Source organism: Budorcas taxicolor, unplaced genomic scaffold, assembly GCF_023091745.1.
Source record: "Budorcas taxicolor isolate Tak-1 unplaced genomic scaffold, Takin1.1 scaffold348, whole genome shotgun sequence".
In the NCBI taxonomy this organism is placed as follows: Eukaryota; Metazoa; Chordata; class Mammalia; order Artiodactyla; family Bovidae; genus Budorcas; species Budorcas taxicolor.
In genome coordinates, this window is record NW_026292151.1 from 66,205 (window position 1) to 90,735 (window position 24,531).

Below are 24,531 nucleotides of genomic sequence, written 5' to 3' on the forward strand. Positions count from 1 at the left end.
GAGGGAGTGGGCGGGAGGCGGGGACTTGAGTCACGTGATGCCAGCGAAGCAAGGCCCTGAGTAGTTAAACGTCGTGAGGCGTTGCTGAGCTTTGGCTTTCTGCTTGGGCCCTGATTGGATGACACCGGAGAGTTCTGTGAGATGTGGAAGCCGCCGGCGTAAATTTAGGCCCTGACTACAAAGAAATCAGTGGTGGCGAGTAGAGACGCTGAGAACTTGAAGGAGCTGAGTGTTGTATAACAAGAGGCGGGAGTTGATTCGTGGGGCAGAACTCTTAACGCAGTTCACGCAAAGAGCTCACACTGCAGCTGTTCAAAGGATATTCAATTTGGAGGCTGATTTTGGCTGGGAATATGTTTGTGTCTTCAGATATTTAAATTTGGCTGCAGGACCCACACATTTAAACGGAGATGTCTTAAATAGGTGATTGGGTGAAGGAGAAAAAGGTCAGAGAAGTAGAAATTCGGAAATTGTTTTTGTATTGATAATAATTAAAACAGTGAATGGGACTTCTTAGATTTAGGGAATGTTAAGAGGGAGAAACAATTTTAGGGGCTGAGAATTAAACTGACAGAAGGCCAATTAACAGGAGAAAAGCTTACGAATTTGTATGTATTATGTTTAGCCGATATGGGACAATTAAATTAGTTAAAAAGAGAAAAGAAACATGAAATCTCACATCAATGTATTAATTAGGGTGCTATATTTCTCTCTAGTTTTTGTCCCTGTGTATACCAGTTTTACTTCGTGTTTATAATTATGATATATGTGTATTTGACACAGTTATTTAGGTCAAATAATAAAGCACATTTTTTAGAGTGGTTAGTACTGTTAGGTAGCAAGTTAGGCATGTGCAACAAGGAGTGGCCTAGCCAAAAAGGATGCAAGCTGATCTCTAAAACCCCTCCCAGACACATTCAGGAAAATTCACAGATGCTATAGAATTAACCACAGAGACTTTTCTAACTCCTGCACATGTGCCCTAGGCACACAGTGGGTACAACCTAACCACAGGGGCTTCCTCAAGTAACCTTAGGCAACTAGGAGCCAATTAAGGGTTCATAAATATTACACACACACACATATATATCTGATTATAACAGACTGAATTATGGGAAGACATGCACAACAGAGCCTGCTGTTACATACCTTGCAGGTGCCAATTGACCTTGAGTGTATGCCTATTTGCATTCCCTTTCTTGATTGGTGGTGGGTACAAGGCCTACTTTGTACAGGGTACAACCAAAAGGAAGAGACAGGAAGTATAAAAAAGGGGAGGCCAAGAGGGATCATTATGACCATGGCCTACTCCCATGTCTTGGGAGTGTCTGTCGAATAAAAAGATCTGCCTGCTTGTGCTGTAACTTTTGTCTTTTTAAACAAGGAAGAGAAATAAACTGACCTGATAGTACTGAGTAATAGAGCATACAATCCTAATAAAAGAGGTTTTAATTTTCCCCTACTAAGTAGAAAGCATCACTAGGAACAAGGCTAGTGGAGGTGACGGAATTCCAGTTGAGCTGTTTCAAATCCTGAAAGATGATGCTGTGAAAGTGCTGCACTCAATATGCCAGCAAATTTGGAAAACTCAGCAGTGGCCACAGGACTGGAAAAGGTCAGTTTTCATTCCAATCCCAAAGAAAAGCAATGCCAAAGAATGCTCAAACTACCACACAACTGCACTCATCTCACATGCTAGTAAAGTAATGCTCAAAATTCTCCAAGCCAGGCTTCAGCAATATGTGAACCGTGAACTCCCTGATGTTCAAGCTGGTTTTAGAAAACGCAGAGGAACCAGAGATCAAATTGCCAACATCCGCTGGATCATGGAAAAAGCAAGAGAGTTCCAGAAAAACATCTATTTCTGCTTTATTGACTATGCCACACAGACTGGTTCCAAACAGGAAAAGGAGTATGTCAAGGCTGTATATTGTCACCCTGCTTATTTAACTTATATGCAGAGTACATCATGAGAAACGCTGGACTGGAAGAAACACAAGCTGAAATCAAGATTGCCAGGAGAAATATCAATAACCTCAGATATGCAGATGACACCACCCTTATGGCAGAAAGTGAAGAGGAACTAAAAAGCCTCTTGATGAAAGTGAAAGAGGAGAGTGAAAAAGTTGGCTTAAAGCTCAACATTCAGAAAACGAAGATCATGGCATCCGGTCCCATCACTTCATGGGAAATAGATAGGGAAACAGTGGAAACAGTGTCAGACTTTATTTTTTTGGGCTCCAAAATCACTGCAGATGGTGACTGCAGCCATGAAATTAAAAGACGCTTACTCCTTGGAAGAAAAGTTATGACCAACCTAGATAGCATATTCAAAAGCAGAGACATTACTTTGCTGACAAAGGTCCATCTAGTCAAGGCTATGGTTTTTCCTGTGGTCATGTATGGATTTGAGAGTTGGACAGTGAAGAAGGTTGAGCGCCGAAGAATTGATGCTTTTGAACTGTGGTGTTGGAGAAGACTCTTGAGAGTCCCTTGGACTGCAAGGAGATCCAACCAGTCCATTCTGAAGGAGATCAGCCCTGGGATTTCTTTGGAAGAAATGATGCTAAAGCTGAAGCTCCAGTACTTTGGCTACCTCATGCGAAGAGCTGACTCACTGGAAAAGACTCTGATGGTGGGAGGGATTGGGGGCAGGAGGAGAAGGGGACGACCAAGGATGAGATGGCTGGATGGCACCACGGACTCGATGGACGTGAGTCTGAGTGAACTCTGGGAGATGGTGATGGACAGGGAGGCCTGGCGTGCTGTGATTCATGGGGTCGCAAAGAGTCGGACACAACTGATCGACTGAACTGAACTGAAGTAAATCAATTTTTTCAGCTCCTTTCTACAACTTTTGAGGCCGAATCATTCAGATCATTGGTTCTATAACTTTACTGTGTATTTGAGAGGTTTAGCGGGTGTTTGAACCACCTTGGGAGCCTGCTGAAACATAGATTGCTTGGCCCCACCACCAGTCTTTGATTAGTTGTCCTTGGGTGGATTTGGAGGATTTCCAAGTCTAACACATTCCCAGGTGATGCTGATGATGCCCCTCTGGATTACACTGAGACCACTGTTCTCTAAATTTGTGTCCTAAATCCTCTGTATTCTTTTTCATGGTGTTACAAAGCAACAATTTTTTCCCAAGTATATGCCTTCTGAAAAGTCAATTGTCAATTTATTGTTAAGCTGCAAGGAACATTTGGTATTATTATTTTATACAAAGCAGGGAGCCTAATTAATGCCTAGTTTCTTGTTTTTTATTATTCTGTTTTTCTCCTCAGGGTAACAGAATAGGCAGAATTTCAATATGTGAATGAAAGGATATTTAGAGGTAATGAGGCACAGGGGAAGATATAGACAATGTGAACCAAACAACAACCTCTTGGTAACTTAGGTTATGTGCTTAACTTTCTCAGCTCTCCTTTAAAAAAATGGAGTTATATATTTGACACAGAGTGTCATGTAGATTTAAGGTGTACGGCATGTTAATTTGATACATTGTTATATTGTAATATGATCGCCATTGCAGTGACAATTATCAACTTCACTTTTCTTCTTCTTTTTTGGCCATGCTGTTCAGCTTGCAGGATCTTCGTTCCATGACCAGAGACTGAACCCTGGCCACGGCAGGGAGAGCTCCGAATCCTAACCACTGGACCAGCAGGAAACTTCCCCTCAGATTCACCTATCTATAATGAAACTTGAAAACTGGTAAAAATATATTTGGTTGTGGTATTCTTCTGGAAGTATTTGTATGCATTGGAAATATGTGTATCCTTACCTGAATACAAAATTATGTAAAATAATACTTGGGAAAAGATGGAACAGCTGTATACAGTCAGTAAAAATAAGACCAGGAGCTGACTGTGGCTCAGATTATGAACTCCTTATTGCCAAATTCAAACTTAAATTGAACAAAGTAGGGAAAACAACTACACCATTCAGGTATGACTTAAATCAAATCCCTTTAGATGATACAGTGGAAGTGACAAACAGATACAAGGGATTAGATCTGATAGAGTGCCTGAAGAACTACGTATGGAGGTTCATAACTCTGTACAGGAGGCAGTGATCAAGACCATCCCCAAAGGAAAAAAAATGTAAAAAGGCAAAATTATTGTCTGAGGAGGCCTTACAAATAGCTAAGAAAAGACGAGAAGCAAAAAGCAAAAAAGAAAAGGAAAGATATACCCATTTGAATGCAGAATTCCAAAGAATAGCATGGAGAGATAAGAAAGCCTTCCTCAGTGATCAGTGCAAAGAAATACAGGAAAACAATAGAATGGGAAAGACTAGAGATCTCTTCAAGAAAATCAGAGATACCAAGGGAACATTTCATGCAAAGGTGGGCACGATAAAGGATAGAAATGGTATGGACCTAACAGAAGCAGAAGATATTAAGAAGTGACAAGACCACACAGAACTATACAAAAAAAAAAAAAAAAAGATCTTTGTGACTCAGATAATCTCGATGGTGTAATCACTCACCTAGAGCCAGACATCCTGGAATGCGAAGTCCAGTGGGCCTTAGGAAGCATCACTACGAACAAAGCTAGTAAAGGTGATGGAATCCCAGTTGAGCTATTTCAAGCCCTCAAAGATGATGCTGTCAGAGTGCTGCACTCACTATGCCAGCAAATTTGGAAAACTCAGCAGTGGCCACAGGACTGGAAAAGGTCAGTTTTCATTCCAATCCCAAAGAAAGACAATGCCAAAGAATGTTCAAACTACGGCACAATTGCACTCATCTCACACGCTAGCAAAGTAATGCTCAAAATTCTCCAAGCCAGGCTTCAACAGTACATGAATCGTGAACTTCCAGATGTTCAAGCTGGATTTAGAAAAGGGAAAGGAACCAGAGGTCAAGTTGCCAACATCTGTTGGATCATAGAAGAAGCAAGAGAGTTCCAGAAAAACATCTTCTGCTTTACTGACTATGCTGAAGCCTTTGACTATGTGGATCACAACAAACTGTGGAAAATTCTGAAAGAGATGGGCATACCAGACCACCTGACCTGCCTCCTGAGAAACCTGTATGCAGGTCAGGAAGCAACAGTTAGAACTGGACATGGAATGACAGACTGGTTCCAAATAGGAAAAGGAGTCCATCAAGGCTGTATATTGTCACCCTGCTTATTTAACTTATATGCAGAGTACATCATGCGAGATGCCAGGCTGGATGAAGCACAAGCTGGAATGAAGATTGCTGGGAGAAATATCAATAAGCTCAGATATGCAGATGACACCACCCTTATGGCAGAAAGCAAAGAGGAACTAAAGAGCCTCTTGATGAAAATGAAAGAGGAGAGTGAAGAAGTTGGCTTAAAACTCAACATTCAAAAAATGAAGATCATGGCATCCAATCCCATCACTTCATGGTAAATAGATGGGGAAACGATGGAAGCAGTGACACTTTTCTTGGGCTCCAAAATCTCTGCTGATGGTGACTGCAGCCATGAAATTAAAAGATGCTTGCTTCTTGGAAGAAAAACTATGACCAACCTAGACAGCATATTAAAAAGCAGAGACATTTCTTGGCCAATAAAGGTCCATCTAGTCAAAGCTATGGTTTTTCCACTAGTCATGTATGGATGTGAGTTGAACTATGAAGAAAGCTGAGTGATGAAGAATTGATGCTTTTGAACTGTGGTGTTGGAGAAGACTCTTGAGAGCCCCTTGGACTGCAAGGAGATCAAACCAGTTAAGCCTAAAGGAAACCAGTCCTGAATATTCATTGGAAGGACTGACGCTGAGCTGAAACTCCAAAACTTTGGCCTCCTGATGTGAAGAACTGACTCACTGGAAAAGACCTTGAGGCTGGGAAAGATTGAGGGCAGGAGGAGAAGGGGACGACAGAGGATGAGATGGTTGGATGGCACCACCAACTGGATGGACATGAGTTTGAGCAAGTTCCGGGAGTTGGCGATGGACTCCCATCACTAGGGAAGCCTGGGACCCCAGCCCTCCTCGGTCCCAGTGGCAGCACAAGGCGGCTCCAGGACATCCTGCTCGGGAGACAGTGGCAGCCCCAGGCCCAGGGTGCCCTACGTGCCATGACACTGTCTCAAGGACCAAGAAGCAAAAGAAGAAAACCCAGAATGGGGCGTCTGTTGCCAATGGAAGTGGGAAGACCCCAGAAAAGCAGGCCCCCGAGGAAGCCCCCCTAAGCGCAGAAGCGCAGGTTGAGCAGCTGGCTCGGGAACTGGCCTGGTGCGTGGAAAAAGCTGGAGCTGGGACTGAAGATGCAGAGACCCATCCCTAAGCAGAAAGAACAAGCTCTTGGGGCAATCCGAACCCTGAGCAGCCAGAGAACCCCTCTGCCCCAGAAGAGGCAGCTGATGTGCTCTTCGGGGACTATAGGGATAAGATAGAAGCCGAGTGGTGCAAGGCCCTGCAGGCTCTCAGGACTGCTGCGTACTCAGCTCAGGTGCAGCCTGTAGGCGAGGCTGCCAGAAAGAAGAGCAGAAGGGTCTGCAGACCTCATCCAGAAGGAAGGTCCAAGTGCACCTCGGATACTCGTGATGAAGAGTTTAGGTTTAATTTCTTTTAGCTTCTTCCCTATTCTAGAGTGGCCACCTCTGCAATGGTGCAGGGTTTCTCTGGAGTGCAGCACTTTTCCAGGAATGCTATGGGGCAGATGGGAGACCTGCATGTTTGATGCTGACAAGCCCAGGACCCCATTTGTAGGTTTTCAGCTTGAGAACCCCATCAACAGTATGAAAAGGCAAAATGATAGGATACTGAAAGAGGAACGCCCCAGGTCAGTAGGTGCCCAATATGCTACTGGAGGTTAGTGGAGAAATAACTCCAGAAAGAATGAAGGGATGGAGCCAAAGCAAAAACAATACCCAGCTGTGGATGTAACTGGTGATAGAAGCAAGGTCCGATGCTGTAAACAGTAATATTGCATAGGAACCTGGAATGTCAGGTCCATAAATCAAGGCAAATTGGAAGTGGTCAAACAGGAGATGGCAAGAGTGAACGTCGTCATTCTAGGAATCAGCGAACTAAAATGGACTGGAATGGGTGAATTTAACTCAGATGACCATTATATCTACTACTGCGGGCAGGAATCCCTCAGAAGAAATGGAATAGCCATCAGGGTCAACAAAAGAGTTCGAAATGCAGTACTTGAATGCAGTCTCAAAAATGACAGAATGATCTCTGTTCGTCTCCAAGGCAAACCATTCAATATCACAGTTATCCAAGTCTATCCCCCAACCAGTAACGCTGAAGAAGCTGAAGTTGAATGATTCTGTGAAGACCTACAAGACCTTTTAGAACTAACACCCCAAAAAGATGTCCTTTTCATTTTAGGGGACTGGAATGCAAGAGTAGGAAGTCAAGAAACACTTGGAGCAACAGGCAAATTTGGCCTTGGAATGCGGAATGACGCAGGGAAAAGACTAATAGAGTTTTGCCAAGAAAATGCACTGGTCATAGCAAACACCCTCTTCCAACAACACAAGAGAAGACATGGACATCACCAGATGGTTAACACCAAAATCAGATTGATTCTATTCTCTGCAGCAAAAGATGGAGAAACTCTATACAGTCAACAAAAATAAGACCAGGAGCTGACTGTGGCTCAGATCATGAACTCCTTATTACCAAATTCAGACTCAAATTGAAGAAAGCAGGGAAAACCGCTACACCATTCAGGTAGGACCTAAATCAAATCCCTTATGATTATACAGTGGAAGTGAGAAATAGATTTAAAGGCCTAGATCTGATAGATAGAGTTCCTGATGAACTATGGAATGAGGTTCGTGACATTGTACAGGAGACAGGGATCAAGACCATCCCCATGGAAAAGAAATGCAAAAAAGCAAAATGGCTGTCTGGGGAGGCCTTACAAATAGCTGTGAAAAGAAGAGAAGCGAAAAGCCAAGGAGAAAAGGAAAGATATAAGCATCTGAATGCAGAGTTCCAAAGAATAGCAAGGAGAGATAAGAAAGCCTTCTTCAGCGATCAATGCAAAGAAATAGAGGGAAACAACAGAATGGAAAAGACTAGAGATCTCTTCAAGAAAATTAGAGATACCAAGGGAAGATTTCATGCAAAGATGGGCTCGATAAAGGGCAGAAATGGTATGGACCTAACAGAAGCAGAAGATATTAAGAGGTGGCAAGAATACATGGAAGAACTGTACAAAAAAGATCTTCATGCCCCAGATAATCATGATGGTGTGATCACTCACCTAGAGCCAGACATCCTGGAATGTGAAGTCAAGTGGGCCTTAGAAAGCATCACTACGAACAAAGCTAGTGGAGGTGATGGAATTCCAGTGGAGCTATTTCAAATCCTGAAAGATGACACTGTGAAAGTGCTGCACTCAATATGCCAGCACATTTGGAAAACTCAGCAGTGGCCACAGGACTGGAAAAGGTCAGTTTTCATTCCAATCCCAAAGAAAGGCAATGCCAAAGAATGCTCAAACTACCGCACAATTGCACTCATGTCACACGCTAGCAAAGTAATGCTCAAAATTCTCCAAGCCAGGCTTCAGTAATATGTGAACCGTGAAATTCCAGATGTTCAAGCTGGTTTTAGAAAAGGCAGAGGAACCAGAGATCAAATTGCCAACATCCGCTGGATCATGGAAAAAGCAAGAGAGTTCCAGAAAAACATCTATTTCTGCTTTATTGACTATGCCAAAGCCTTTGACTGTGTGGATCACAATAAACTGTGGAAAATTCTGAAAGAGATGGGAATACCAGACCACCTGACCTGCCTCTTGAGAAATCTGTATGCAGGCCAGGAAGCAACAGTCAGAACTGGACATGGAACAACAGACTGGTTCCAAATAGGAAAAGGAGTCCATCAAGGCTGTATATTGTCACCCTGCTTATTTAACTTCTATGCAGAGTACATCATGAGAAACGCTGGACTGGAAGAAACACAAGTGGAATCAAGATTGCCGGGAGAAATATCAATAACCTCAGATATGCAGATGACACCACCATTATGGCAGGAAGTGAAGAGGAACTAAAAAGCCTCTTGATGAAAGTGAAAGAGGAGAGTGAAAAAGTTGGCTTAAAGCTCAACATTCAGAAAACGAAGATCATGGCATCTGGTCCCATCACTTCATGGGAAATGGATGAGGAAACAGTGGAAACAGTGTCAGACTTTATTTTTGGGGGCTCCAAAATCACTGCAGATGGTGATTGCAGCCATGAAATTAAAAAAGACACTTACTCCTTGGAAGAAAAGTTATGACCAACCTAGATAGCATATTCAAAAGCAGAGACATTACTTTGCTGACTAAGGTCCGTCTAGTCAAGGCTATGGTTTTTCCAGTAGTCATGTATAGATGTGAGAGTTGGACTGTGAAGAAGGCTGAGCGCTGAAGAATTGATGCTTTTGAACTGTGGTGTTGGAGAAGACTCTTGAGAGTCCCTTGGACTGCAAGGAGATCCAACCAGTCCATTCTGAAGGAGATCAACCCTGGGATTTCTTTGGAGGGAATGATGCTAAAGCTGAAACTCCAGTACTTTGACCACTTCCTGTGAAGAGTTGGCTCATTGGAAAAGACTTTGATGCTGGGAGGGATTGGGGGTAGGAGAAGAAGGGGACGACAGAGGATGAGATGGCTGGATGGCATCACTGACTCGATGGACGCAAGTCTGAGTGAACTCCAGGAGATGGTGATGGACAGAGAGGCCTGGCGTGCTGCGATTCATGGGGTCGCAAATAGTCGGACACGACTGAGAGACTGAACTGAACTGAACTGAACTGTCTCTCCTGCCAGAAGACGGAGGTTCCTTTAGATGGTTCTACAGTAGACTGAAGTGAATGTTCACAGTGTGTTGTAAAACAGCTGTCCCTAACCTTTTTGACACCAGGGACATATTTCATGGAAAACAGTTTTTCCACAGAGAGGGTGGGAGGTGAAACTCAGGTCATAATGTAAGCAATGGGGAATGGATATAAATATAGATGAGTCTTCCCTTGTTCACAGTCTTTTCATCTCCTGCTGTGTGGTGTGGTTACTAACAGGCCATAGACCAGTACTGGCCTGGGGGTTGGGGACCCCTGTTATAGAAGACTCTCAACAGTCTCAGGAGCAGACTCAGTAGGTGTTGTTAATAAGGGTTAGTGGGGAAGCTGTGTAGTTGTACACTGGTGCTCACTTATGGGAGGATGTCCTCTCAAGTGGTGTGGCCTATTGCTGTAATAAAACTCTTTCTTATAAATGTGGATAAAAAAGAAAACTAGGGAAGCCTGGCATGAGGCAGTACATGGAATTGCAAAGAAGTCAGACATGACTGAGCGACTTAATTTAACTGAATATTTGGGAAAGGAGGGAAATACAGTGTCTCATTCTAAAATTTAAGAACTAAAAAAAAAAATTAAGAACTAGGGACATGATTAAGCCTGTTCATCTGGGAAAGGATCTGGTGTCCACATGCTGGGAAAGAGCTACTGAAGAGTTAGCCAATCCATTATACAACCTATGGGAGGGGGTAATTCTAGAGTGCACAGAGCTATTTTAAAAAATAAACTATATAACTTAAAATTGATTGCTTAAGTATAAATAAATATCTCTTAAATATGCTATCCTGAAGATAGCAATCTTCAGGAACCTCTAATTTGTTAAAGTATGACATTATGAAAAATATTTGTCAGAATCTGCTATAAAAACTGGCAAAAAACAGCATGAAGTTTGTCAAAAGGATATTGAGAAAAATAACCTAACTTGTTATATCAGAAAAATGTTTTTCCAGATAAAGAGAAAATGAGAGAGGAGAGTTTCCATGGTGAAGACAAAGCCATAGTATGGGATTGAGGATGGAAAAGAATGACGTTTAACACTAAGTACAGATAAAAAAACTGGGAAATTTAGGTGGAATTCAGATTTTTTAAATAAATAGATATGATACAGAAAATTTTTATTTTATACAATATTTCCAATAAATGCCAGTATTTTGATCATCTTATATTTTGCTTTCAATTTATTGTTTATACTTCTAAACTTTAAAATGATGCCCATTAGAACAAATAAATAATTTTCTACCAATATTATGTGGAAAGTCTAATAAGCATGACAATTAATAACTAGGGAAAGACGGTATATTCAAAAATAATATCTGATCAGGGGATCCTAAATTGAGCACAGTTCCCTTTGGTTTCCTAAGGAATATTAGCAGCTAAAAATATTAATGTCATTTAAACATTAATAGCTATTATATACGATTAATTTTAAGCTTAAAATATAATTGAATATTCAACATTAAGACAATTATTTTTGTCCAGTTCAGTGCCAAGCATGATTCTAGGTGCAGATACTTGCCTGTGAATAAAATAGCCAAGGAAATTAATAAAATTAGTTCTGGGTCCATGACAAGTTAATGATTCCTATTCTCTGGAGAAAGTTTTTGCATTACTTCCCCTGAGTTCATATTGTAGTTCTTAATCCTTACTGCCATTAGAATTAGCTGGGGCTCACTTGCAGTAGCTTAGGCTCAACCCAGATTTATTGAAACAGATTTCTAGAGACGAAGCCTACCTTTTCTTTCCTTCTCTCTCTTTTTAAATTCTGTGGTGCACATTGGTCTAGAGTATGCCAAATGTAAAGAAGCAGATGGAAAGCCTGTTTTGTTTCTGAAGATGGATAACTACTTCTGCTAAAAAATCTATGCTCACTCTGTTCCTCTGGAAACCAGCTTGATGGTTCCTTAAAAAGTTCAACATAGAATTACCACGACTCAACAATCCCTCTCCTAGGTATTTTATCTCAAAGAATTAAAAACAGGGATTCAAACAAATTCTTTTATACATATGTTCGTAGCAGCACTATTCACATTAGTCAAAAGGCAAAAACAATTCAAATGTCCATGAATGGATTAGCAAGTTTGGTATACACATAGTGGAATATTATTCCATCAGTATAAAGTAATGAAGTATTGATACACATCATGCTACAATATAGATGAATCTTGAATATATCTTAAGTGAAAGAAGCCTGACATAAAGAGCCACATGTCATATGATTCTACCTGAAATATCCAGAATGGATAAATTCACAGAGATGGAATGCAGACTGGTGGTTGCCAGGAGCTGGGGAAAGGGGGTCGGGTAGGGCACTAACTGGCCATGGGGTTTTCTTTTGGGCTTATGAAACTGTTTTGGAATTAGATAGAGGTGGCAGTTATACAACATTATGAATATACTAAATACTACTGAATTGTTCACTTTAAAATGATTAATATTATGTTATGTGAATTTGGCCTTAATTAAAAGAAAAACGTATGAACAAACTGAATCTTTATAGTTAATGTGATTTTCTTGATATAACAAAACTAGCTTTTCTGAAAATTAAAGCTTGTCATAAAACAATTATTGTATCTACTTATTCACATGATCCAGGCATTTGTTTCATAAAGAGCCTTAGGTAGAAACTGACTTACCTATATTCTGAATATTTGGACTTATTAAAAAAATAACTGGATGTTTAGGGAGCATGCAATGACTAAAACGTATCCCTTGTTTCAATAATTACTATTAATGATTTATAAAACTTCTGGATGGACTTGTCCACCAAGGGTAAATGACTGAAGATAATGCTTTCTCTAAAAGGGTAGAAGAGAAGCACGCCAGAGGGAGGGAAAGAAATTAAGGAAAATAAAAAGAGAATAGGAAAAACAAGACCAGTAGGGTTGAGAGATATGAATATTGTCTTAAGTAGCTGCAGACTTCAAGATTTTTCTTGAAAACATGCCAAACGTGAATTTTTCTTCAAAAAACTAGTAGGGTTGACAGATGCGAATATTGTCTTAAGTAGCTGCAGACTTCAAGATTTTTCTTGAAAACATGCCAGACGTGAATTTTTCTTCAAAAAAGATATCAATACATTCTGATAGTATTTAAAAATGCCAAGCAATGGGATACAGTTGAGACCTGGGGAAAAGTTAGTTTCAGAAACAATTTTCTGAAAGAATGGAAATTATAGATAAATAATGTAACTGTTATGCTAGAACAGTCTATGATAAACACACAAGATCAGACTTACAGGGCAGGAGTGGTCAGAGGCCCAAGACCTGCCCTTAGACTTCTTCTAGATGATACTCATATTCACAGGAGGACCGCTAGTATAACAGCGCTAAGGCCCTTACACACTCTGCTTATATCAGGTCTTTCAAATCCTAAGGCTGGCCCTGAGTATAAAATACCTTTTTATCTTCCTAGTTAATGTGTAAAAGAATAAGCTATTCATTCCAAAGTTTTCGGCATTTCTTTCCATGCCCCATTTACTTTCTCTAACCTCTTCCACAGGGAAGTCATCATTAAGCGGGAATAATCATATCTACTTCATAGAGCTATTATAAAGATTAAATGTATGAACATATATATGACATGCTTAGCAGGTATCTGCCACACAATCAAGTGGACTCAACCCTGCTATATTTCAGTAAACAAAAGGCCAAGTCTGAAGAAATTTAATAAAACATGAGATTTAGCCTAATTACATTTAAATGCTTCAAAACCTAAGAGATGCTCTGCTTGTCTTCAGGCCCAGAGACTCAGTTATTTATCCTCTGACTTCTTTCAATAACTTTCTTGATGTTGGAAGCCCCACCTTGGTTTACCATTTTTTTTGCTGTATTTCTCCACATCCTCTCCAACACTTTATTTTTAAAATTACAGTCATCCTAGTGGATGTGAAGTGGCTGCAATGTGGGAGACCTGGGTTCAATCCCTGGGTTGGGAAGATCCTCTGGAGGAGAGCATGGCAACTCATTCCAGTATTCCTGCCTGGAGAATCCCCATGTACAGAGGTGCCTGGTAGGCTACAGCCCATGGGATCGCAGAGTCAGACATGACTGAGCAACTAAGAATAGCACAGTGCATGCTTCCCAGGTGGCTCAGAGGTAAAGAATCCACCTGCCAAGCAGATGTGGGTTTGATCCTGGGTCAGGAAGATCCCCTGGAGAAGGAAATAGGAACCCACTACAGTCTTCTTGCCTGGGAAATCCCATGGACAGAGGAAGTTGACAGGCTAGAAGTCCATGGGGTCACAAAAGAGTCGGACATGACTTAATGACTAAACAACAGTGTGAGGTAAAGGGTGCAATTTCATTCTTTTGCACTTGGGGATCCCCAAGTGGCTCAGCAGTAAAGAATCTGCCTGAGAAGTAGGAGATGTGGGTTCGAGCCCTGGGTCAGGAAGATTCCCTGGAGGAGGAAATGGCAACCCACTCCAGTATTCTTGCCTGGGAGATCCCATGAGAGAGGAGCCTGGTGAGCTATAGTCCATAGGGTCACAAAGAATTGGGTATGACAGCATGCATGCATGCATCTGGCACCATTTGTTGAAGAGACTGTTTTCTGCATTGAATGGTCTTAGCACTCTTACTGAAAATCAGCTGACCATAATGTTGGCCCTCCTTAGGTAGATGCAGAACCAGTGGATACTGAGGGCCTGCTGTTAAGAGATTTAAGCATCCTTGAATTTTGGTATCAGTGTGTGTGAGGGGAGGGGGTGATCCTGGGACCAATCCAGCCACCCCCCTCAGGATTCTGAAGAATGACTGTGTAATATTTTAATATTCAGTGTTCATCAAAGTGTATTTTAGATATGATACTATTTCTCAAGGGAAGTGGGGATATGTTGTATATTAACCAATGCAGAATAAAAATGTACTGTGCCTTGGGAAAAAAAAAAGATATTGACTATAGTTTATTTCTAGACTTTCTATTTTATGCTTTTGGTCTGTATGTTTATCCTTGTAACAGTACCACACTGTTTTGATAAATTTTGATGTAAGAAAGTCCTTCAACTTTGCTATTCTTTTTCACAATTGTTTTGGCTCTTTTGGGTCCCATGAAATTTTACAGGAATTTTAAAATTGGCTTTTCCATTTCCGCAAAAAAGGCCGTTAAGATTTTTGACAGGAGATCTATAGACTAATTTGTGGAGTATTGCCATCTTAATATTAAGTCTTCCAATTTATGAACATGTCTTTCCACTTACTTAGGTCTTCATTTCAGCAATGTTTTCAGTGTACAAACCTTATACCAAACTTTTCAGTGTACAAGCCTTATACCTCCTTTGTTAGATTTATTCCCAAGTGTTGTACATGAAAAGGTTTTCAAATTTTCATCTTACACTTTTGGTCAGTATATAGAAATCAGCTAACAGTTGTGTGTTGACCTTGTAACATTAGCTCTAACAGTTGTGCATGTATGTGTTTTCTTTAGGATTTTGAATATACAGCTGCAAATGGAGTTATACTTCTTCCTAATTGTGATTTGTTTTCTTTCTTGCCTAATTGCTTTGGCTAGAACCTCTTGTACAATATTGACCAGGAATGGTGGGAGTGGATATTTTCCTGATGTTGGAGGAAAACCTTCTAATTTTTATCATTTATTGTGTGGTTAACTGTGGGTTTTTCATGAATGTTTTTTAACAGGGTGAGGAAATTTCATTCTCTGCTGAGTGCTTTTATCATTAAAGGGTATTGATTTCTGTCAAATGCTTTTTCTTATCAACTGAGATGCTAATGTTATCTTTTTTTAAATAATGAAGAGCTTTATTTTCATGTCACTGTTTTAGTTTCTTCTAGCTGAGTTCCCTTCATTCTATTAAGTGGTAAATTGCATTGATGAATTGATTTTTGTATTTGAACCACCCCTATATTTTTGCAATAAATTCTTAGTTTGTCGTGGTATAAAATCTGCTTTTGCCTGGCTTAAGTATCAAGGTAATGCTAGTCTTATAAACTTGTGAAGTCTACCAAATTCTGGTTCTGAACTTTCTTTGTTGAGAGGTTTTGATGATTGAGCCAGTTCTTACTTGTTAGATTTGTTTAGACTTATTTCTTCTTAAATCAGTTTTAGTGATTTGTGTATTTCCAGGAATTCGTCTATTTCATACAAGTTATCTATTTTGTTGGCCATAAAACATTAAAAAAATATATATTTATTACTTATTTATTTGGCTATGCCGTCTTGGTTGTGAAATGCGAGATCTTTGATCTTCATTGCAGCATTTAGGATCTTTAGTTGTGGTAGGTGGGATCCAGTACCCCAACCAGCTGGGCCCCCTGTATTGGGAGTGTGGAGTCCTAGCCACTGAACCAACAGAGAAGTCCCATAAAGCATATTTTTGATTTATGATTGAGCCATCCAAAATACCATGAAATTTATCTAATATTCATAAAACTTGGAAGTATGTTTACTTACATTTACTTTTCTAAAGCAAAATGTATATAAAATTCCATGAGTTTTATTTAAATAAAATATCCCCCTAATATCAAGGAACCAAAATTTTCTGCTAAGAGTATAACTGATAAATTTTACTTCTAAAGCATTAACATTCTTTTAAAGTAAATGATTTATTTAAAATAAAGTTTTTTTTAAATTAAATGATTTCTCACATGAAACTTCTTTTCTACCTACAAGCAGGAGTGGTAGCAGAATGGACTCCTGAGCCAGAGTTCCTACACCTGAATCCCTACTCTGCCACTAACTTGGTATATATAATTTTGGGGTTAAACTCTCCATGCCCCAGTTTCCTCATCTGAGTAAGGAGAATAATAAAAGGAGAACAATAAGTACATTAATGCATCCAAAAAACTTGGCTCCTAATACATAAGTATTCAATCGTTCACAAATATTCTTAATTTTCATAAGGTGGTCATTAATTGAGGCTAAAATAAAGAGCAGCTAGATGAGATGTTCATTAGGATAATGAAGAAGCTAATGGTAAAAGTCAAGACAGCAGTCTTGGATGATGCACACAAGGAAGGGCCGTATTTTCCTCTAGATTTACAAGATCCCAGTCTAAAAGAAGAATAAATGTTTTGGCAAATGCTCTGTCACTAGAAAAGAAATTAGTTTTCTTCATTTGTATCCAGAAGAGCAGGTCCTATTGACTACAAAACTCCATTAGAAAGGCTCTCCAGTGGGAAAGAAAATCAAAGGAACTATTCTAATGAATCCCATAAAGGAAAGGAAGATCCTCAGGGACAAAAATCAGTTCCTTCACTTTAAGGTGAGTCTGACTCCACTGCAGGCACAGGGAATGAGAGAGTGAATGATGAACGGAGATGAGAAGTAATCAAAAGGCTAAGTACTTTCCTTTCAAATCCAGGCCTAAGCCTCCACATGAAGGGATGATGTACTAACACATTTCTGCTTTTGAAATTTTTTTGTTTCTTATACTTTTTTCCTCTTCTCTCTCTTACCCTAAATACATAAATATACTCTATAGCTGATCCCTCCTTGTGAGGAAAATATCTGAATTCATATACACACTACAATGAACATATGAAATAATAATATATTTGTCATGATCACTGCTATTTTCTTAGTACCCACACCAGTAAAATGCCCATGGAATTTTCTTTGAGAATAGAAGTCCTCAGTTTGTTGACTTCAAAGGTAGAAAAATTTCATGAGTATTCAAAATCAGCTCAAAAAAAAAAAAGCTCAATTTTTAAAGGAAGCAACTAAGATAAAGGCTACACTGATACAGAATGTAAAAACACATTAACCACATATGAACTTTTAAAAGGTGAGAATTTAGTTTATACTTTTTATATTAAGATATAAGTTAATGACTTATACCCTAAAGAATTTATCATAAAATACTGCCCAGTGCACTTGTGCAAACAATAAATAATTCACTGAGAGTATTAACATTCACATGTGTAATTAAGAGTTTACAAATGTACAAAATTGGGGGTAATAAACACTTTAAACTCATTTTCCAAACATTCAATAAGCCCCCCCCCCCCCAAACTGATTGCAAAGATGCACAAAGGGTCACTAATTCTGGCAAAAGATAAGAAACAAGGCAGGAGAGGCAAACACAGACTTGAGAACATAAGAATATCCAAGCAGTTCTTTGATATAAAAAGACAAAGTCAAACCATTTTTAATAATATAAAAGAAAACAAATCCATATAATTAAATACTACTTAGGTGAAAGAACATTAGAGGGTATATAGCATTTATTTTCTCCACAAAATTTGCATATCTTGAATTTAATGTAAAACACCTTGTTTCAGTTCCAAAGGAAGAAGATCATGATATGGAGTTCTAGATGTACCTAGGTGGAATGAATATTTAAATAGATCCCAAAGATCAAAACAAACTTTCATTTGGTCATTGTTCTAACTCTTTAATGTTCATTAAATTGATTCACTTAGAAATTTTAGAAATAAAACTCCACAACCAAAGCACAGAAAATTCAGCTATTCCTGAAAAAAACTAAATGCATAGTCTTTAGTATATCATTAAAACAGTGGTTGTGGTTAAGCAAACAAATGAACAAAAATTACAACAACTCATGTATGATAAAATAACAAAGCAATACATTAGAAGTTTTATCAGATGTATTTGCACTGTAATAAAAGAAATCCGGATAACAGTATCAGTAAAGTGTGGCTGATTATTAAAAGAAATGAAATTCCCAGTTAACCCTGGGCTGTGTTAGGAGCACTGCATTTGTCGTCCTATTTTTTACGTCAGGAACATACATTCACAGTCCACCAGATGCAGTTTTGATTTCCTAAGAAGTGAAAGTTTTTAATCCTGGTTCTTCTGCTCTTTCCTCCTGTGTTTTAACATCTTCATTTAGAGATCAGGCACTTTGTGCCCAGGAATGTGGCGTTGCAAATTTACTAAAAACATATCCATTGATAGTAGAATAATTATACTAAATTCATAAAGGAAGACGATATCTTCATTTAGAAAACAAGCACTAAGTTATAGTTTCACAGTCACAACGCAAGCTCCAGCTCTTCCGAGGCACAGTGGAGCAACCTAAAAAAACAAACAAAAAACCAAAAAGACTTGTGTTGGGATTGTGGGTAAAAATGTTGATAATACCACAACAGTCAGTGAAATATTGAAACAGTTTGCTCATAGTGGTTGGCAAAGAGCTGCTGCCTGAACCCTACTGTCCGAGCTCTTTTGCTGGCCCTTTTCTTAAACAAGATTCTCCTTCCTGATGCCAAAGCTTCAAGGACTAAATCGTTTTGGGTATATAACATAATAATGTAGCATTCACTTCTCTTTAAAGATGACTTTTAAAGATAGATCAGGAACTATTCTATGTGAAACACTATTTTGGCCAAAATGATGTACAATATGGATGTGAGACAAGGCTGAACACTTAAAGTAACTTTGTGACTAATATGGAGAAAATACCAAGTATTATCCAGAGTGGCCGTGACTTTGCTGTCTCAGAGAGTACACAAAATACACTGCCTGCCTGGGATCTGCTTACTCTGGAGGAACCACTAACTTCACAGTTATTGATGACCTTCTCAGCATGGCTGAAAAGTCTAAACTCATTCTACTACTTGTTAGCAGAGTGAGTAAATAATACGTATCACCCACCCAACTTCTTGGGAGTGAAAACAAACCTGGTGAATAAACTCTACAACCGTGAGAACAGTGAGATAAAAATATGAAATACTTGGGAGAAAATATAATCTTATGAATAAGGAACAATTCTTAAATATTTCACTTATTGTCTTTTTTTTTTTTTAAGTACTCTAGACACTGGGGTAATTCACAGTGGAGATAAGTGTAGACAAGAATAGTTTTAAAAGAAAGACTACTTTGAGCCCAGTAAGAATCTATGCATTTGAGCTAAGAGAATTAAAACATTAAGCACTTGGAAAGGGTTTTGTTTTGTACCTAGTCACGTACGGATATGTCGTAAAGTGTTTTTGTCAAATGGTGGTGGGGGTTAGTCTCTCAGTTGTGTCTCTGCAACATCATGGACTGCAGCCTGCCAGGTTCCTCTGTCTTTAGGATTATCCCAGGAGGAACAGTTGAGTGGGCTGCAATTCCCTTCTCCAGGAGATCTTCCCGATCTAGGGATGGAACCCAGGTCTCCTGCTTGGTAGGCAGACTCTTTACCACTGTGCCACCTGTACATAATTTCAAAATGACCTTCCAGTCATTTTGACTCTCTTCTCCTGACCAATTAAGAATACATCTGACTTCAACGTGAGTGAATTCATGGTTGTCCTCCACCTGAATCAGTTGTTTTGATCACTGTTACATCTTTTTGATCAAATAACCTATTTTAAAACCATATTTACTTACAATATTCTAGAAGTAACCTCCAAGTCATTTAAATAAAAATGTCTGTAATTAGTAGTTTTTCTCAAAACACTCAAGACACTGCCTCTACTCTGTGAATAGTTGATGTCATGATAACCAGCTAGAAAGTTGAGCTTTGAGAATTTACTAAACACAATGTGGTCACCTGTTTTGGGTCAATGCTGGTAGTGGAGTGAGTGGTGGCTTAAGACTTCATAATCATATTTCATTTCCTATACAAATAAATGTCCTCCTGTCCATTTGTAGGACCATCGAATGGAAAACATTTATTTTCCAGATACTATGGTTATAAGTTCACATTTAGGAGCTTTAGCATCACTTATATGTGGAACCTAAATAATGCAACAAAGTAGTGAGTATAATAACAACAACAAAAACCAGACTCCTGGGTCTAGAGAACTAGTCCTTACCTCTGGGGAGAGGGGAGGGGCAACACAGAGGCAGAGAATTAAGAGTTACCAACAATGTAACATACGTACGTACAGACATATGAAAGGGGGCTTCCCAGGTGGCACAGTGGTAAAGACTCTGCCTGCCAATGCAGAAGACCCAAGAGAAGCGGGCTTGACTGACCCCTGAGTGGGGTCCCCTGGAGGAGGAAATGGCAACCCACTCCAGTATTTTTGCCTGGAAAATTCCATGGACAGAGGAATCTGGCGGGCTACAATCCATGGGATAACAGAGTCAGACACGACTGAGCACACACATGTATAAAACAAGCCACAAAGATACACTGTACAACGCAGGAAATACAGTCACTATTTTATAGTCTGCATAAATGGAGTATAATCTTTAAAATCACTATATTGTACACTTGTAACTTACTTATATAATATTGTATATCAATTGTACTTCAATAAAAAAATTTTTAAAAAGTAATGGAGATGGCATGTAAAGCAAAGGGATGCATGGTCACAGATTATGAATTCTGATACAGAGTGATTATAGCATAAAGTATTATCTGTAATAGCAAGTTTGAAATAAGATTTCCTTAATACTGGCCCAAGGGCTTAAATGAAATACATTTCAGGAAAAGAGAGTCTTCTCTTTCTTCTTGGGTCCCTCAATTATCATTCACAACTTCTTCTGCCATGGTAGGAGGCTGATGGTAGTTTCTAATGAAATCCTGTAGCTCTAACTTAAGTCCTCAAATTATGCCTTCTCCCCTTCACCAAGTGATCTCACTTATTTAAGAAATAAGGTCAAGGTCATACTATCTAAGTCTCTTTACCTACCATTCTCTTCACCTGAAAATACTTTCTATCTTCCAATCCTCATATTCTCATCTTCCCCTCCAGTTTCGGAGGATAAAACCTTTCCGCCAGTCTGAGGAGGATAAAAACTTTCCTCCTGCCTTTGCCCTCGATTCTGTTTCCTGTCCTTCTTTTCAGAAAAATGCCTTCAACTTTGCTTTCTGTCAACTCTCCTGTCTTCATCTTTAATTGTGAAAAAGATTCTAGGCTCAAATTTTAACTCCACCATTTACCTGCTATGTGACACTGAGTCAGCTATGTAGACACCTCATCCAATATAGTAAGGAGATAATAGTACTTACCTCATAGAGTTGTTGGGAAGACTCTTTAAGGTGAAGTGCTTAGAACACAGCCAGGTACATAAAATGTGTCAAGTGCTAACTTTCTATCACTATCATTATTTTAAAATTGTATGCCCTTCTAGCTTCCACATTTACTTTTAATCTTCTCTTTACTTTTTACACTGTGTGGTGGCTTCTGCTTCTATCACATTCTCAAAGGTCCTGACAACTTCATGAATGACAAATCTTCATTCTTTTATGTTATTAAAATCCTCTCTCCTTTCTTTTAATGCTCTATTTCATTATCTACTAAGATACTCTCTGATCATTCTTCTGCTGTTTTCTCCAGAAGCTGCACCTCTCTATACAACCTAGTAAGTGTATAAAGAAAAAATTAACAGGACTTGGTAATATCTCTTGAATCCACCTAGGTATTCAACACCTCAAGCCTTATAAATGAAGCAACCTTCTAAATGTCCTTTCACCCAGCCTTCACTTACCCTGCCCCAACCCAATTTACCCTGGCCCCAGCCTCTGACATGTGGATTTTCTATTACTACACTGCTCTCTTGGTTAAAAGTCTCCACTGGCTTCTCACTACCAAACTCTTTAGGTTAACCATTACAGACCTCATCCTGATTCCAACCTTCCTCTCCAAGAATTCCTACTCTTCTCAAGCACGGAGTCTTATAACCAGCCCCACTTCCTCAAGATAGCCTGCATATTTCTGCTTTAGTGACATTTATTTCATGTTTTCTTACATGATTTCCTTTTTGAATTAGATCAGTTCATTAAGACTTACATTAAATCCCACTTCTTCCTCACTGAAGCCCTCTCAACAACCATGGTCTCTCTTCTCCTTGATTTCCCACGCGGCTCACTGCCTAGACCATGCGACACTTCATACCAACACTTCCTGCTCCACACGGTGGATCCTCTCTTTACACGTGCAGATCTCACTGACCCAAGTAATTAAGTTCTATGACAGCAGGGCTTCTCATAAATTCTGTTATAGTGACAGTACTTACCACTACTCCTTGTACGTAGGTAAAAGTGAAAGTGTTAGTTGCTAAGTCATGTCTGACACTTTGTGACCCCATGGACTGTGGCCCACCACGCTCCTCTGTCCATGGAATTCTCCAGGCAAGAATACTGGAGTGGGTAGCCATTCCCTTCTCTAGGGGATTTTCCTGACCCAGGGATTGAACCCAGGCCTCCTGCATTGTAGGTAGATTTTTTACTGCCTGGGAAAGTAAACCTTGGCTCAATTAAAGATCTAAGTGCCGTTTCTGTACCAGATATTGAATTGTGTGCCAGAGGCAGAAAATTCATGGTTCTGTTCTGGGTGATGATGGAAACAAAGATCTCAAATGATCATTCTCAGAAGTTCTAGACTCTTATAGAAATAGATAAAAAAGGATTTTTTTTTTTTGTTAATAAGCTTCCCAAGTCAAGTTTCTTACTTGTTAATGTTAAGTAAGATTGCCATCTTTATTAGGTTATAACCAGACATTTGTTATTGTTGTTTCGTTGCTAAGTCATGTCCAACTCTTTTGCGAACCCATGGACTGTAGCCTGCCAGGCTCCTCTGTCCATGGGATTCTCCAAGCAAGAATATTAGAGTGGGCTGCCATGTCCTTCTCTGTTCCCAAATATCAGTTGCTTGAGTATTTAAAAATTATTGCTCATCTATGGGAAAGTGATTCAATTTTTTTCTTTTCCACAATCTCTCCTTTCTTTATTATAGCCTCCTGTGGTTCTATCTGCTCTACTGATGCTAGAATATCTCATCAATTCTCAGTAAGCAAATGGTGGCAGCTAATAATAGTAACAACAACAATAATAACCAATTAATCATTTCTCTGAGTATTAACTCACACTTTAAAGGTAATTTTGAATTTAACTATACTATAAAATTAAACACTCCCTCTGTTTTCTTATATTTAATTAAGAGATGACTTTATCTTACTTATGCTATGTATTTTGATACTGGACATAATTCGGGTCTGTTTTACCAAAAGAATTGTCCTTAACAAAAATACAGTAAGTGTAATAATGAAACATGAAATGCCATACCTGAGTCCACTCATTTGTCTGGGGATCATAAGCCTCCACTGTATTAAGGTAAGTCTGTCCATCATACCCTCCAACAGCATATAATTTATCACCAAGTAAACAGACCCCCACAGCATCTCTGCTGATGCTCATAGAAGCCACTGCAGTCCACATATCTGTTTTAGGATCATATCTGAAAGGAAATTTTAGAAATGGAGCTGACATTATTCTCAGAACACTTTACATAAAATCCTTCTGTCCTTTAATCCTATTTTATGTCTTATTATCTATTACATAAAGTACATGTGAACACATTTTAGAGAAAAAAATCAGTATTTTCCTGAAAACTTCTAAATTACAACAGAATTATTCTACAGATGTGTAACATTTAAACTAGTCCAAAAGGGCTCATGTGAATGTTTAAAACTGCTTTAGGGTTTTAGATTGCCTACTGAAAATCTGAAGAAATCAATTCATGAAGCTTTACATAAGATGGATGCTCTATGTAAGATGACTTACAGCCTCAATTGCAGCTTTTTTGCTTTCTGTGTTTTTTTTTTTTTTTGGGGTGCTGGTGGTGCTGAGATCAAAACCTGTACTCCTCACAATGGAAGCTCAGAGTCCTAACCACTGGACAACCAGGGAATTCCCCTCAATTGCTGTTAACTGTTCATTTTTAGAGTTTCTTGTCCCCTTCATGAAGTATGTTAACTAGAACTGTTCCTAAATTGTCTAAGAGCAGATATACTATGCTAAGATGACTTATATTGCTTCCAAATGACTTATATAAGCTTCTTGTATTAATGAACAGCTTTTCAGTGGGTGTGGTCCTATAGTGGGCCTGTAATTTA

The 24,531-nt window shown here is 39.1% G+C and overlaps 1 protein-coding gene across 1 annotated transcript in view; it reads right to left on the reverse strand.

Moving 5' to 3' along the window:
* LOC128071319 (WD repeat-containing protein 19-like) overlaps window positions 1-24,531 on the reverse strand; it is a gene marked incomplete at both ends in the record, with an annotated part of 122,456 nt that overhangs the window by 65,390 nt on the left and 32,535 nt on the right. The window contains one exon of the mRNA XM_052664204.1: window positions 23,702-23,873. Within this exon, the coding sequence (XP_052520164.1) occupies window positions 23,702-23,873 (172 nt within the window). The remainder of the gene's footprint in view (window positions 1-23,701; window positions 23,874-24,531) is intronic.